Here is a 15,585-nt window from a genome sequence, read left to right on the forward strand (position 1 = left end):
CTTGTTGAGTGTCATTCTAACTATCTGCATTATTTTCTTCAATCCCACTTTTGTGCAATGAATTCAGTCCCCTTGTGCTCTTTGACTCGCTTTGAATCTCAGGGCTGTATGTGATGTCATTTATGTTCTCTGACAATAGATCTGAACTTTGAATGTTAGATGTTGATTGAATTTGTATATTGTCATGCGTACCAAGACATCAAAGCAAATCAGACCATACTTAACTACAGCATGTAATGCAATAATAAAGAAAAAGTGGAGGGAGTTGTGCTACCATAAGCCAATGCAGGATGAAGTGTAAATAATAGAGCAGAGTATAGAGAAAAGTATAGTTAAACTGCAAGGGCATCATCTTTTACCAATGAGGTCAGTTCAAAAGTCTGATAACAGCAAGAAACAAATTGGACTTGAACCTGAAAATACAGGGTATGTATCTTCTATCGGATGGAAGAGAGGCAACAAAAGACTGTGATCCAGCTGTTTGGGGTAGGGAGTAGATGGAACCCTTACTATATTGGCAGTTTTCCTGAGGTAGTGGGAGATGAAGGCAGAGGATGGAGGAGACATTTGTTTGCTGCATTCACAACTTATGACAGTCTTGGATAGAAAAGTTCATGATATTGGCAGTTTTCCTGAGGTAGTGGGAGATGAAGGCAGAGGATAGAGTGGACATTTGTTTGCTGCATTCACAACTTACGACAGTCTTGGATAGAAAAGTTCCTGTTTCAATCTGTACATCTGGACAGATTACTTTCTATGGTGCATGTATACAAATGGGTAAAAGACATTGAAGTCATACTGACTTTCCTGAGACTTCTGAGGAAGTAGTGTCATTGATGTGCTTGTTTGGCTGTGGCATCATCAATGAGGTTAGACCAGGATAGGTGGTCGGTGATGTTCACTCCTAGGAATTTGCAGCACTCCCTCTCAACCTCCACATTGTTTTTTTTAAAAATTTTTATTTTTCACACCATAAATCACGTTAGCCATGATATACACTTTTTCTTTTTCACACATATACAGTGACTTTTTCTCCCCCCCCCCCACCCCTCCTCCCAAGCCACCCCCCCACCTCCCCCTCTCATCCATTTTAGGTATACAATCTAGGTTGCATTAAGTCAGTCAGACAATGTTGTCATTCAACAAAAATACACCAGAAATTCTACTGAGTCCATTCTTTTCTTCTCTTCTCCTTCCATCAACTTAGGTAATGTTTGTTCCCGGTAGGTTTTCGCTATTGTATTTAATGTAAGGCTCCCATACTTGTTCGAATATTTCAATATTATTTCTTAAACTATATGTTATTTTTTCTAATGGAATACATTTATTCATTTCTATATACCATTGTTGTATTTTCAAATTATCTTCCAATTTCCAGGTTGACATAATACATTTTTTTGCTACGGCTAGGGCTATCTTAACAAATCTTTTTTGTGCATCCTCCAAGTCAATTCCAAATTCTTTATTTTTTATGTTACTTAGGAGAAAGATCTCTGGATTCTTTGGTATATTGTTTTCTGTTATTTTATTTAATATCTGATTGAGATCATCCCAAAATTTTTCTTCTTTCTCACATGTCCAGATTGCATGAATTGTTGTTCCCCTTTCTTTTTTACATCGAAAACATCTATCAGATACTGTTGGGTCCCATTTATTTAACTTTTGCGGTGTAATGTATAGTCTGTGTAACCAATTATATTGTATCATACGTAGCCTCGTATTTATTGTATTTCTCATCGTTCCAGAACATAATTTCTCCCATGTTTCCTTTTTTATCTTTATATTTAAATCTTGTTCCCATTTTTGTTTAGTTTTACCATTTGTTTCCTTATTCTCCTTTTCTTGCAGTTTAATATACATATTTGTTATAAATCTTTTGATTAACATTGTATCTGCAATCACATATTCAAGGTTACTTCCCTCTGGTAAACTCAAATTGCTTCCTAATTTATCTTTCAAGTAGGATCTCAGTTGGTAATATGCCAGCGCTGTATCTCCAGTTATATTGTACTTATCTCTCATTTGTTCAAAGGATAAGAATCTACTTCCTGAAAAACAATTTTCTATTCTTTTAATCCCTTTTTTTTCCCATTTTCTAAAGGAAAGGTTGTCTATTGTAAAAGGGAGTAGCTTATTTTGCGTCAATATTAGTTTTGGTAATTGATAATTTGTTTTATTTCTTTCTACATGAATCTTTTTCCAAATATTGAGGAGATGGTGTAATACTGGAGAAGTTCTATGTTGTACCAATTTTTCGTCCCATTTATATAATATGTGTTCAGGTATCTTTTCCCCTATTTTATCTAATTCTAATCTTGTCCAGTCTGGTTTTTCCCTTGTTTGATAAAAATCTGATAGGTATCTTAATTGTGCGGCTCTATAATAATTTTTGAAGTTTGGCAGTTGTAAGCCTCCTTGTTTATACCATTCTGTTAATTTATCTAGTGCTATCCTCGGTTTCCCCCCTCTCCATAAAAATTTCCTTATTATTTTCTTTAACTCTTTGAAGAATTTTTCTGTCAGTTGTATTGGCAATGCCTGAAATAAGTATAGTATCCTTGGAAAAATGTTCATTTTAATACAGTTTATCCTTCCTATCAGTGTTAGTGGTAGCTCTTTCCAATGCTCTAAATCGTCCTGTAATTTTTTCATTAGTGGATTGTAATTGAGTTTATATAATTGGCCTAGATTTTTGTTTATTTGTACACCTAGGTATCTTATTGCCTGCATTTGCCATCTGAATGGGGATTCCTTCTTAAATTTTGAGAAATCCGCGTTATTCATAGGCATTGCTTCACTTTTATTTACGTTTATCTTGTATCCCGACACTTCTCCATATTCCTTCAATTTCTTATATAATTCTTTTATTGATAGTTCTGGTTCTGTTAAGTACACTATCACATCATCTGCAAATAGACTGATTTTATATTCCCTGTCTTTTATTTTTATTCCTTTTATATTATTATCTATTCTTATCAATTCTGCTAGTGGTTCTATAGCTAGCGCAAACAATAACGGTGATAGTGGGCATCCCTGCCGCTTTGACCTGCTTAAGTTAAATTGCTTTGATACATGTCCATTTACTGTCACTTTCGCTAACGGTCCCTTATATAATGCTTTAATCCAATTAATATACTTCTCCGGTAAACTGAATTTTTGCAATACTTTGAACAAATAATTCCATTCTACTCTGTCGAAGGCCTTCTCTGCGTCTAAAGCAACTGCTACTGCAGGTGCTTTATTTCCTTCTACTGCATGAATTAAGTTAATAAATTTACAAATATTGTCTGTTGTGCGTCTTTTTTTGATAAATCCAGTTTGGTCTAAATTTACCATTTTCGGTACCTGTTCTGCTAATCTGTTTGCTAATAGTTTAGCTATTATCTTATAATCTGTGTTTAGCAAAGATATTGGTCTATATGACGCTGGTGAGAGTGGATCTTTCCCTTGTTTTAGTATCACTGTAATTATTGCTGTTTTACATGAATCTGGTAAGTTTTGTGTCTCATCAATCTGGTTGATTACATCCAGGAGGGGCGGTATTAATAGATCTTTAAATGTTTTGTAGAATTCTATTGGGAGTCCATCCTCTCCTGGTGTCTTATTATTTGGTAATTTTTTTATTATCTCTTGTATTTCTACTGTTCCAAATGGTTCTGTTAATTTATTTTGTTCCTCTATTTGTAGTTTTGGTAGTTCAATTTTAGTCAAAAATTCATCTATTTTCCCTTCTTTCCCTTCGTTTTCAGTTCGGTATAATTGTTCATAGAATTCTCTGAAGTTTTCCTTAATTTCTTTCGGATTATATGTAACTTGTTTGTCTTTTTTCCTTGTTGCCAATACCATTTTCTTAGTTTGCTCTGTCTTAAGCTGCCATGCTAAGATTTTGTGTGTTTTTTCACCTAGTTCATAATATTTCTGTTTTGTCTTCATTATATTCTTCTCCACCTTATATGTTTGTAATGTTTCATATTTTATTTTTTTATCCGCCAATTCTCTTCTTTTAGTTGTATCTTCCTTCATTGCTAATTTTTTTTCTATGTTTACTATTTCCCTTTCCAACTGCTCTGTTTCCTGATTGTAGTCCCTCTTCATCTTGGTTACATAACTTATTATTTGCCCTCTAATGAATGCTTTCATTGCGTCCCATAGTATAAACTTATCTTCCACTGATTCTGTATTTACTTCAAAATACATTTTTAATTGTTTTTCAATAAATTCTCTAAAATCCTGTCTTTTAAGTAGCATGGGGTTTAATCTCCATCTATACATTCTTGGAGGGATGTCCTCTAGCTTTACTGTCAGTATTAAGGGTGAATGGTCCGATAGCATTCTCGCTTTATATTCTGTTTTTCTTACTCTATCCTGCATACTAGCTGATAACAAAAATAGGTCTATTCTTGAGTATGTTTTATGTCTAGTCGAGTAGTATGAGTATTCCTTTTCTTTTGGGTTTTGTTTCCTCCATATGTCCACAAGTTTCATTTCTTGCATTGATTTAATTATAAATTTGGTTACTTTGTTCTTCCTGTTAATTTTTTTCCCCGTTTTATCCATATTTGGATCCAAATTCAGATTGAAATCCCCTCCTATTAGTATGTTCCCTTGCGTATTAGCTACCTTCAAAAAGATATCTTGCATAAACTTTTGATCTTCTTCGTTAGGTGAATATATATTAAGTAGATTCCAATGCTCCGAATATATCTGACATTTTATCATAACATATCTCCCTGCTGGATCTATTATTTCCTCTTCTATTTTAAATGGCACATTTTTGCTAATTAATATAGCCACTCCTCTTGCTTTTGAATTATACGATGCTGCTGTTACATGTCCTACCGAATCTCTCTTTAATTTCTTGTGCTCCAATTCAGTTAAGTGTGTTTCTTGGACAAATGCTATATCTATTTTTTCCTTTTTCAGTAAATTTAGTAGTTTCTTCCTTTTAATTTGGTTATGTATTCCATTAATATTTAAAGTCATATAGTTCAGCGTAGCCATTTTATATTTTGTTTATCTTCTCTTTCCGTTTTTCCATCATTACCTTTCCTCCTTTTCCATTTCTGTTTTCTTATTTTCAACTCTTTACAAGACAACATTCCTACAACATCCAACATTTTCCTTATTCTCCTATTTCTATCTTCTTTATCCCCAATCTCCCCTTCCCCTCCTGAGTTGTCCTTTATCCCTTGTCGGACAACCACATCTCCCCTCTCCATTTGGATTTGCGAATCCACTCGCAAGCGTCAACTGATTTTGCAGTGACCGCTATTTTCCCCCACCCAGTCCCCCCCAGAAAAGATTTCACTTTTCATATGTCACAAAGGTGACTCTTTTAATTCCCTCCTTATTCTCTCTATTCCATTACCTTCCCTTATTAATTCTTGTCTATACTATCTATATTTTCCTCTAATTACAGATACATTCACGTATGCACATTGTCTCTATTCACTCTTATACCTCTTTACCCGCATACATATCAATCGTGATCATTTTTACTCTCATTACCCGTCTTCATCCCTCAGTCTATTTTTGTAATTGTTCTGCAAATTTTCGTGCTTCTTCTGGATCCGAGAATAGTCTGTTTTGTTGTCCTGGAATAAATATTTTCAATACCGCAGGATGCTTCAGTATAAATTTATACCCTTTCTTCCATAAAATCGCCTTTGCTGTATTGAACTCCTTTCTCTTCTTTAGGAGTTCAAAACTTATATCTGGATAAATGAAGATTTTTTGCCCTTTATATTCCAGTGGTTTGTTGCCCTCTCTTACTTTTTCCATTGCCTTCTCCAGTACCTTTTCTCTTGTAGTATATCTTAGGAATTTTACTACAATAGATCTTGGTTTTTGTTGTGGTTGTGGTTTAGAGGCCAATGCTCTATGTGCCCTTTCTATTTCCATTTCTTGCTGTAGTTCTGGACATCCTAGGGTCTTAGGGATCCACTCTTTTATAAACTCCCTCATATTCTTGCCTTCTTCATCTTCCTTAAGGCCCACTATCTTTATGTTATTTCTTCTGTTATAATTTTCCATTATATCTATTTTTTGAGCTAGTAGTTCTTGTGTCTCTTTAGTTTTTTTATTAGATTTCTCCAATTTCTTTTTTAAGTGTTCTACCTCCATTTCTGCTGCTACTGCCCGTTCTTCCATCTTGTCCATTTTTTTCCCCATTTCTGTTAAGGTCATATCTATTTTATTCACTTTCACTTCTGTGTTGTTTATTCTTCTTCTTAAATCATTGAATTCCTGTGTTTGCCATTTTTTAAATGACTCCATGTATCCTCTAACAAGAGAAAGTATATCCTTTACCTTGCCTTTCCCTTCATCTATTTCACTGTATTCTTCCTCTTCTTCTTCCTCTGGGTTGGCCATCTGTTGTTTCTTTGTTGCCCTTTCCTTCTCTTCTTTCTTGTTTTCATTGTTTTCTGTGGTCTCTTCTTGCTGCAGGTGTTCTGCAGCTGTCGTTGCCGGCTGTGGAGATCGATTCCCCAGCTGGTCCCCCCTCCCGTCGGTGTGTTTTTTTTCATGCGCGGTTGCGCACTTTTACTCGGCTCTGCGAGCCATTGTTGTAGTTCTTTTTCTACCGACCTGAGGATGCGGGCTCCTCTCTCCACAGCGGGCCTCTTCGGACAGGTAAGGCCTTCACCTTTTTCTTCCGTTGTCTTCTCTTCCTCTCTTCTTTCCGTTGATTTTGATTTTTTTTGTCTCCATCTTCTTTCCACCTTTATACTCACTTTTCTTTAACTTTTATTTCTGTGCCTTTGTATTTTCTCTTGTTTTTCCCGACTTTTCTGGAGAGGGCTGGAGTTCTCCGTCCGGCCACTACTCCATCACGTGACTCCTCAACCTCCACATTGTTGATACAGACAAGCTTATGCTGCCACACCTCCATTTCCTGAAATCTAACCAGCTCTTTTGTTTTGCTGACATCAAGGGAGAGGTTGTTCTCCTGACAGACTGTCTATTATCTGTTCCCTGTCTTGTCATAGTTTGAAATCTAATCTATGACCATGGTGCCAGCTGCAAACTTGTAAATGGAGTTAGACCATCATGTTGAATGCCTTCTGAGCTGTCCCAAGACTGCACTTCAGCAAGTCTGATCACCTGGCTGTACTTCTAATTTTTCAATTTTTAAAAATATTATTTGCAGTACAAAGAAAAGGGAACAAAACTGAAAATATAATATCGTGTGTGTGTGTGTGTGTGTGTGTGTGTGTGTGTGTGTGTGTGTGTGTGTGTGTGTGTGTGTGTGTGTGTGTGTGTGTGTGTGTGTGTGTGTGTGTGTGTGAAGATAAAATTTCAAACAGTATAAACTCAGTCCTCCCTCCTCTGCACTGGATGAAGACAAAAAATATATATACAGTAAAACTCTGATTATCTGAAATCCTTGTTTATACGAAATTTAAATTTTTTTTGGATAAATAGGGTTATCTGACACAAATCAGAAATCCTCATTTATCTGAATTTCTTTCAGAGCTGAACTGACCTCACAGGTTGAAAAAAAATTCACTGGACAAGAAATTAGAACGACGTTTGTCTTCGTTTCAGTTAATTCCCTCCCCTCTCTCTTTCATTTCTTCTTTATCTTCCCATATTGACTTTTCTCTCCAACTCTCCCTCTCAAACTGTGTGCCACTATCTCCCAACCGCAAACGGACGGAGGAATCCCTTGTCCCAGTGTATTCAGGAGAACAGCCTACTGGCAGATGTGGAGACATTGAGGTCCCAGTGGGTGCAGGGCCCGGTGGGGAGGTACTAGTGATCAGCAGTGGCCAGCGTTTTTTTTGTGAAAATTAAACATTTTAATGGTTAAAAAGCCTTCCCTCGTTGTTTAAACACTGTTACAAGCAAAATACTGTTGCTACTGGACTTTTAAAAAAAAAACCAGTTCTCCGAAAAAACCGTTTATCTGACATGACCCTGAACCTGACCATTTTGGATAATTGGAGTTGTACTGAATGTATGTATATATATGTGTGACCCTGCACGTGTGTGTGTGTGTGTGTGTGTGTGTGTGTGTGTGTGTGTGTGTGTGTATAAAAGTGCCTAACCTAATCTATTTAAAAAAAAACTAACCCCAAAAAAAAACATCTGAGCAGCTTATCCTGAGGGTTAGATAAATTTTGTAGCTTTTGATTCATACCGTGAATCAAAAACAAAGGTAAGACTATATCTCATCTGGAAGAGTGAATACATCTAATCACATTAAAAAATTTTACATCAAATGTAAATAAGACATAAAACAGTGGTTCTCAACCTTTTTCTTTCCACTCACATGCCAATTTAAGTATTCCATATGCCATAGGTGCTCTGTGATTAGAAAGGGATTGCTTAAGGTGCTATGTGAGTGAAAAGAAAAATCTTGAAAACCACTGTTTTAATCATACCTAACTGACTCGTTATGTGCACAGTTTCATATCTTCAAAGGAAATGGGCCATTGACAATTTTTCTCAAGCAAAATATTTCAGTAATATTTGGGTCTAGAGCCGTGATTCTCCATCTTCCCTTCCCACTCACATAGAGCACCAATGGCATAGGGATTACTTAAAGTGGCATGTGAGTAGAAAGAAAAAGGTTGAGAACCACTGACATAAAATGTTGCCAGGCTGTACTTCTACTCCTGGCATACAAGCAGAGAATGGGGACCAATAACACTAATTGTGAAGACGGCAAAAGTATGGTCGAGGGAGGTGGAGGAGCGTTTGCTGGACTGCTTTGAATTGGTGCATTGGACCATATTCAAGAACTTGAATGAATATGCAACATGTGTCATCTAATTCATCAAGACCTGCATAGATGAGTGTGTGCCCATGCGAACATTCCTCAAACAGAAGGCATGGATGAATCAGAGGATTTGCAGCCTGCTGAGGGTGAGATCAAGGGCATTTAAGGCAGGGGATCCAGATCTCTACAAGAAATCCAGGTATGACCTGCAGAAGGCTATCTCTGCAACAAATTCCGGAAGAAGCTAGAGACCGAGACAGATACATGCCAACTATGGCAGGGAATGCAGGCTGTGACAGCCAACAAAGCAAGTACGAACACCATAGATGGCTGTGATGATTCATTACCTGATGAGCTGAACACCTTCTATGCCCACCTTGAGAAGGAGTACTCAACAGTACCTACTAGAATTCCTGCAGTCTGAGGACCCGGTGCTATGTCTCTAAGGCTGACATCAGAATATCATTCAAGAGCCTAAACCCTCGCAAGGCATCAGGCCCTGGCGGCATACTTGGTAATGTACTGAAAATCTGCGTCAACCAACTAGCTGGAGTGTTCACGGACATTTTCCACAGCAGATGCAATATCACTCCAGTCAGCTCTGGATCACCTTGAAAATAGCAACTCATACATATGGCTGCTCTTCATCGACTACAGATCAGCCTTCAACACCATTATTCTCTCAGCACTGGTCAACAAGCTCCAAACCCTGGGCCTCTGCACCCTCATCTGCAACTGGATTCTTGACTTCTTCATTGGAAGACCACAGTCCGTACGAATTGGAAACGTCTCCTCCTCATTGATTATTAACACAGGCACACCCCAAGGATGTGTCCTTTTTTAAAAAAAAAATTATTGATTTTTAATAAAATAAGATATTATACATTATTAATAAAATGTCAGTATATCAAAAACAAATGTAAATTGTGAAACAAGTCTATAATCCGTAGTCCAGATAGTATTTATTTAAAAAAACCCAACTAATAGTAAAAAAGAAAAAAAGAAAAAAAAAACTCAGTACCCCCCCTCCCTAATAGTGTTGCCAATTAGCATGAAAAGAAAAACGAAGGGTGAAAAAGAATATTGAAAACACGCAAGTCAGACAATTCAATTCCATTGAAGTGAAATTATAAAATAAGGAAGTGAGTCATATAAATAACCCCCACAACGTCTGAATTCTTATATCTGAATTATTAACTGAATAATGAATCTTTTCCATAGACTCGATGGTGCGTAATCATTGATCATGAGTAGGCGAGGTAACATCTCTCCATTTACATAAAATTGCAAGTTTTGTCATAAGAGATGGCACAAACTCTGAACCAGAGAACAGAGAAAAATCATTTCCCCCCCCCCTTGTACCAAAGAGAGTAACCAAAGGATTTGGTACCAAATCTATATTAAAAATTGTAGACAAAGCGTGGAAAGCCTCTCCAGTGTTTTTCTTGACTAGGACCAGTCCAGAACATATGAATTAATGATGTTTCTCTGCTGTTACACCTGTCTCAACAGGGATTCTGGCTATCAGAGTAAAAACTAAACAATTTATACTTAGACATGTGTGGTCTATGTACCACCTTCAATTGTAATAAACAATGGAGAGCTATTAACCAACTTAAGAATTGTGTCCCAATCTACATCCGATTATAGTCGAATTTAAATCCTGTTCCCAAGCATTTTTAATTTTGACTAGTGAAGTCTGTTTTAAACATAATTTTTTTGTAAATAATAGATGTTAAATTTTTACGAGGAGGCATTAAACTAAAAAAATTCATCTACAAAATTTGATTCAAACTCTCTTGTAAAATCAGAAAACTGTGATTCAAGAAAATGCCAGATTTGCAAAAATCTTTAAAAAAAAAAAATTGAGGTTTGGGCAGGTTAAATTTAGCAGAAAGCTGCTCAGATGATACAAAATATCCATCAATGAACAGATCCTTAAAGCTTTGAATACCCTCTCTATACCACACATGTCAAACTCAGGCCCGCGGGCCAAATTTGGCCCGTGATATAATTATATTTGGCCCGCAAGATCATATCAAATATGTATTAGAGCTGGCCTGCTGGCCGCCGCGCCAGTATAGCGCATGCACAGCTAATACTACAAATCCCAGAATGCTTTGCAAATGCGTTGGCGCCGGCCCGTCAGCCCGCTAATAGACCCCACCTCCTCTCTTTACTTTCATTAGCCTCTGCGACCTGTCGCCTAACTCACATGTAATAAACCCCTTACGAAAAATGGCCAAACGAAAGACAAAAAACAGGACCTTTCAAGACAGGTGGGAGGCAGACTCTATGTTCATCATTTTAAAAGACAAACCTGTTTGTCATTGAAGCAAATTGTTATTTTTTTGACTTGTTGGCTTGTGAAAAAAAATACATTTAAAAGGAGCTTAAAGACTATAGAGAAATATTATTTATTGAATATTTTATTTCTCATTTGTTAATGCTTCGTCTGGAAAGAGTTTAACCAAAACTATTATTAAACATTTATTTTAATAAGAAAAAGTTTAACATTACGTATGTTGAAAGAAGAGAAAACATGTAGATGTTGTTGAAAATTTTCAATAAATATTTAGTTTGGCGCACGACTTAGTCCAAGTTTTTAATTTTGGCCCTCTGTGAATTTGAATTTGATACCCCTGCTTTGTACCATACCTGAAAAATAGCATCATGCAAAAAAGGTGATTAGATACAATAGGGCTTGAAAGAGAGAAATTATGAAATGCAAAATGTTTTCTAAACTGTGCCCAAAATTCTCACAGAATGTTTAACAATGAGATTGTCTATTAACAGTTGAAAGTGGAAGTGAAGAGTTGAGAAGTGCTAAATTGGAAAAATTTTGGAGGGGAATTCAGCTACATTGATGTCCACAATGGGCGGTCAGAATTATTATGAAATAAAAGTCCAAAACGTAAGACATTGTGTATTGACTTCTCAATAATAAAATGTAAAGTTAGGCAGAACCATACCACCATCTCTCATAATCTGCTTTCACGTGGCCAGAATACCCGACTGTAAAACCACCTATTCTACCCCAATGCAGCTGTCGGGTGGCCACCTGAAAGTGGAGAACCTGGCCAGGAGGAGCACTTACCTAATCCTCCCCAGGTAGGTATATTCTCCGGCTCGGAGAATCTGCCTTTGCACCTGAAAGCAGCAGTGGGATTACGGCCACAGTCGACAGGAGCCGCGTTCGCTTGAACACGGCTCTCCTTCAGCCAGAAAGGTGTCTTCTCCATGGCCACCTGAACATCTCAGCTGCACTCCCCCAGTCATGTCTGCCGGTGCATTATCTGCGTCCAAGCACCTGAAAGCACTTTAGATCTCTGTAGAAAAACTTTATTAAGGCAAGTTTGCTTACCCTTCCATATTTAAGACGATATAGCTGAGTCAAGAGAGCAAAATAAAATGATGTAGGAACAAAAATTGGAACAGATTGAAAAAGATATAAACATTTAGGTTAGATACTCATTTTAATATTATTTATATGGCCAACTAAAGTTGTAGACAAAGGTGACCTTTGAGACAGGGAATGCTTCACCTTTTTGAATGTAGCAAGATAATTCTCCTTAAAAACATGTTTCTGATTCTTTGTAATTGTAATACCAAGATAGGGAAATTGATTTTTAATGATCTTAAAAGGAAAACCATCATACATTGATGCAGGAAAATTCAATGGAATTTATAACCTGAGGATGCGTGTTGAGCCCTCTGCTCTACTCGCTATACACCCATGACTGTGGCCAGGCACAATTCTAATGCTATCTACAAATTTACTGATGACACCACGGTTGATGGCAGAATCACAAATGACAATGAGCAAATGTACAATAGGAAGATAGATCAGCTTGTTGAGTGGTGTCACACCAACAACCTTCCACTCAGCATTAGTAGTAAAGCCAAGGAGATGATTGTGGACTTCAGGGGGAAGTCAGGAGAACAAGATCTACTCCTCATTGAGGGGTCAATAATGGAGAGGGTCAAGAACTTCAAATTCCTGGGAATGTCCTGGAGCCTCCATGTCGATCCAATCACGAAGAAAGCTTGCCCGCGGCTACACTTTGTGAAGTGTTTAAGAAGATTGAGTAAGTCAATAAAGACTCTCAAACTTCTACAGGTGTACCGTGGAGAGCATTCTGGCTGGTTGCGTCACTGTCTGGTATGGAGGTGCCAATGCTCAGGATAAGAAAAAACCCCGAAGGTTTAACTCTGCATCATAGGCACCAGATCACTCCATTGAGGCCATCTACAAGAGGTGGTGTCTTAAGAAAGCAGCCTCTATCCTCTAGGATACCCACCTCCTAGCCCATGCCCTTTCACTCTGCTACTATCAGGAAAAAGGTACAGGAGCCTGAAGATGAGCACTCGGAGGCACAAAGACAGCTTTTTCCCCTCTGCCATCAGATTCCTGAATGATCAATGAACCACAGACACTGCTGTACTTTGACTTTTCGTGCAGTATTTTTTATAAGGTGGTTTGTATGACCACAAAACAACAAATTTCATGACTTGTTCATGAGAATAAATTCTGATTCTAAGCAGTAGTTGGCCATGGAAGAGTGCATAGGGAGTATAGTTGGGGGCTGAGTACACAGTCTTGCATGCACCTGTATTAAGGACTTTTTTGGAGGTGGTGTTCTCACCAATACTCACTGATTGCAGTCAGGATTCTTAGGATTTTTTTTGCTGACATTCTTGGATTGATGTCCACAAGATACAGTATGCTCAGTATCTTTAAATCCTGTTCTGGTTGTTTTCATTACAACCTCGACTGTTCACTCTATTCCTATGGTGCCCCATCAACCTGCCTCTTAAAAATATTCAAAGACTTTGCCTTTAGAAAAAGGGCACCAAAGACTGATCTCTGAGAGAATAAATTTCACTTATTTTTGAAGTAACCCCCCCCCACACCCCAACCTATATCACTGTATATTCTTCTACAAATGGAAAAGTCCTCTTTATACCCACCCTGTTAATTGTCCTCATTACCTTGAATGTTCCCCTTCAAATTTATTCCACACTCAGAAAATTTAATAGATATATCTAGCCTGTCCAACCTTTCCTCATCTAACAACCTGACCATTCTAATGAACATTTTCTCAATTGTCTCCCACATAATGACATCCTTTCTAAAATAAGGAAGAACAATATTGTTTTCTGATATGGTTTCTCCATTATCTATTATAAAGTAAACCTGAAACCATCTCAAAAGTAACCCGGGAAATGTAGACTTAAAGGAGTTATAACTGAATCATCATAATTTTTGGTTACTCTGAAGCAGTCATTCTCAACGGGAGTCCTACTGCAGCCCTGGGGACCACAGCATATTTAGGTAAAAGCTTTCTTTTCTTTTTATCTTGCGTAACATGGATATTTTTTTCACGTTTTTTGTGTAATCAGTAGGAGAGAAGTGCGGAAGAAACCTAAACTCGACTGCTTCACAGGGAAGGGAGCCCATAAACTTTGAGCAGAGTGGGTGGCCATGACTGAAAAAAGGTTGAGAATGGCTGCTCTAAAGGATACATTTTCAATTAGCATTAAATTAATTTAAAACCCTTAATCATTGCATTTTCTTGAATAGTTTTATAAATGTTTTAACAAATACCTGCAACTGTTGTTGAAGGAAACGGAACTGAAATGGGCAGCCTTAAAAAGTTTGAAACACGAGCATTGGGAACCATTAGAGCCTGTTCCAATTCCACTACTTCCAGCCAAAACAGGTAATGGAAATTTGATTTCTTTAGCTAAGCTATTGGCAACATTTCATATTACTATAAAGTGAAATCTGTGTTAAGAAAACACTTTGCTTTTTAGCTTGTCTTTTTCAATATCCACTGCTTTTCGCAGAGTTTTCTGCGCTTGTTTCAGTTTAAAATGTTTTATTGGGAACCAAAGCAAAATGTTCTGAATTTAAAAGGTCTGTACTTGGAAAAAATGTAGGAATCACTTTGGAAATTCAGGAACATCTGGAGAAAGAAACAGTTATTGTTTTAGGTTGATTATTTTTCATCAGAACGAGAAGACAAGATCATTCACCTCATTTTTTTGAAGCTACTGGTTATATATAGTTTTTGTATATAAGTTAGTAATGATTATAATTCAAAAGTACACTTAGCCATTAAACAATCTGGAACCATCTCAAAGGAAAGTTAAAAGTTTCTATGTAAATTTAAGCTTTTCCCATAATATACCAGATTGAATGGAGGGACAGCGAAGTATGCAGGCTGAGATGTTTGTTGAGGAGAAGATCAGCTGTACAAATCCTGTGATGAAATGACGTGCTATTCGGTGCAAACTCAGGAAGGATGATCAGTTAGGCAATGATACCAGGGAAAGATGGACTCATTGGAACAGATGATATGTTCTCATTGCTGCTGTCAGAGGTTTCCTTCTGCTTCAGAAGGGCATCAATCATCCCGGTACCCAAGAAGAGTAGTGTGAGCTGCCTCACGACAACTGACCAGTAACACTAACTTCTACTGTGATGAGATGCTTTGAGAGGTTGGCCATGGCCAAAATTAACCCGTACCCAAGCAAAGATCTGGTCCTGCTGTGATTCGCTTATTCATAATTGCTCCACAGCAGATGCATTATCGCTAGCTCTCCACTCAGCTCTAGATCACTTCGAAAGCAGCATTTCATACATACGGTTGCTCTTCATCTACTACAGCTCAGCCTGCAAAGCCATTATTCCCTCAATGCTGTTCAAGAAACTACAAACTCTAGGCCTCTGTACCACCCTGTGCAACTGGATTCTTGACTTTCTTATCCGAAGACCACAGTCAGTACGAATTGGAAACTACATCTCCTCACTGATTATCAACACAAATGCACCCCAATGATGTGTGCTTCACCCA

At 37.4% G+C, this 15,585-nt stretch overlaps 1 protein-coding gene across 2 annotated transcripts in view; it reads left to right on the forward strand.

Moving 5' to 3' along the window:
• The window catches only part of taf1c (TATA-box binding protein associated factor, RNA polymerase I subunit C), a 45,166-nt gene that overhangs the window by 1,922 nt on the left and 27,659 nt on the right, over nt 1-15,585 (forward strand). Inside the window, exon 2 of one of the 2 annotated variants that reach the window (XM_069924211.1) lies at nt 14,352-14,448. The exons of the other annotated variant lie outside the window; for it this stretch is intronic. Coding sequence (XP_069780312.1) covers nt 14,352-14,448 — 97 coding nt within the window. The remainder of the gene's footprint in view (nt 1-14,351; nt 14,449-15,585) is intronic. 2 annotated transcript variants of the gene reach the window in all.

This window comes from Narcine bancroftii, chromosome 3, assembly GCF_036971445.1.
Source record: "Narcine bancroftii isolate sNarBan1 chromosome 3, sNarBan1.hap1, whole genome shotgun sequence".
In the NCBI taxonomy this organism is placed as follows: domain Eukaryota; kingdom Metazoa; phylum Chordata; class Chondrichthyes; order Torpediniformes; family Narcinidae; genus Narcine; species Narcine bancroftii.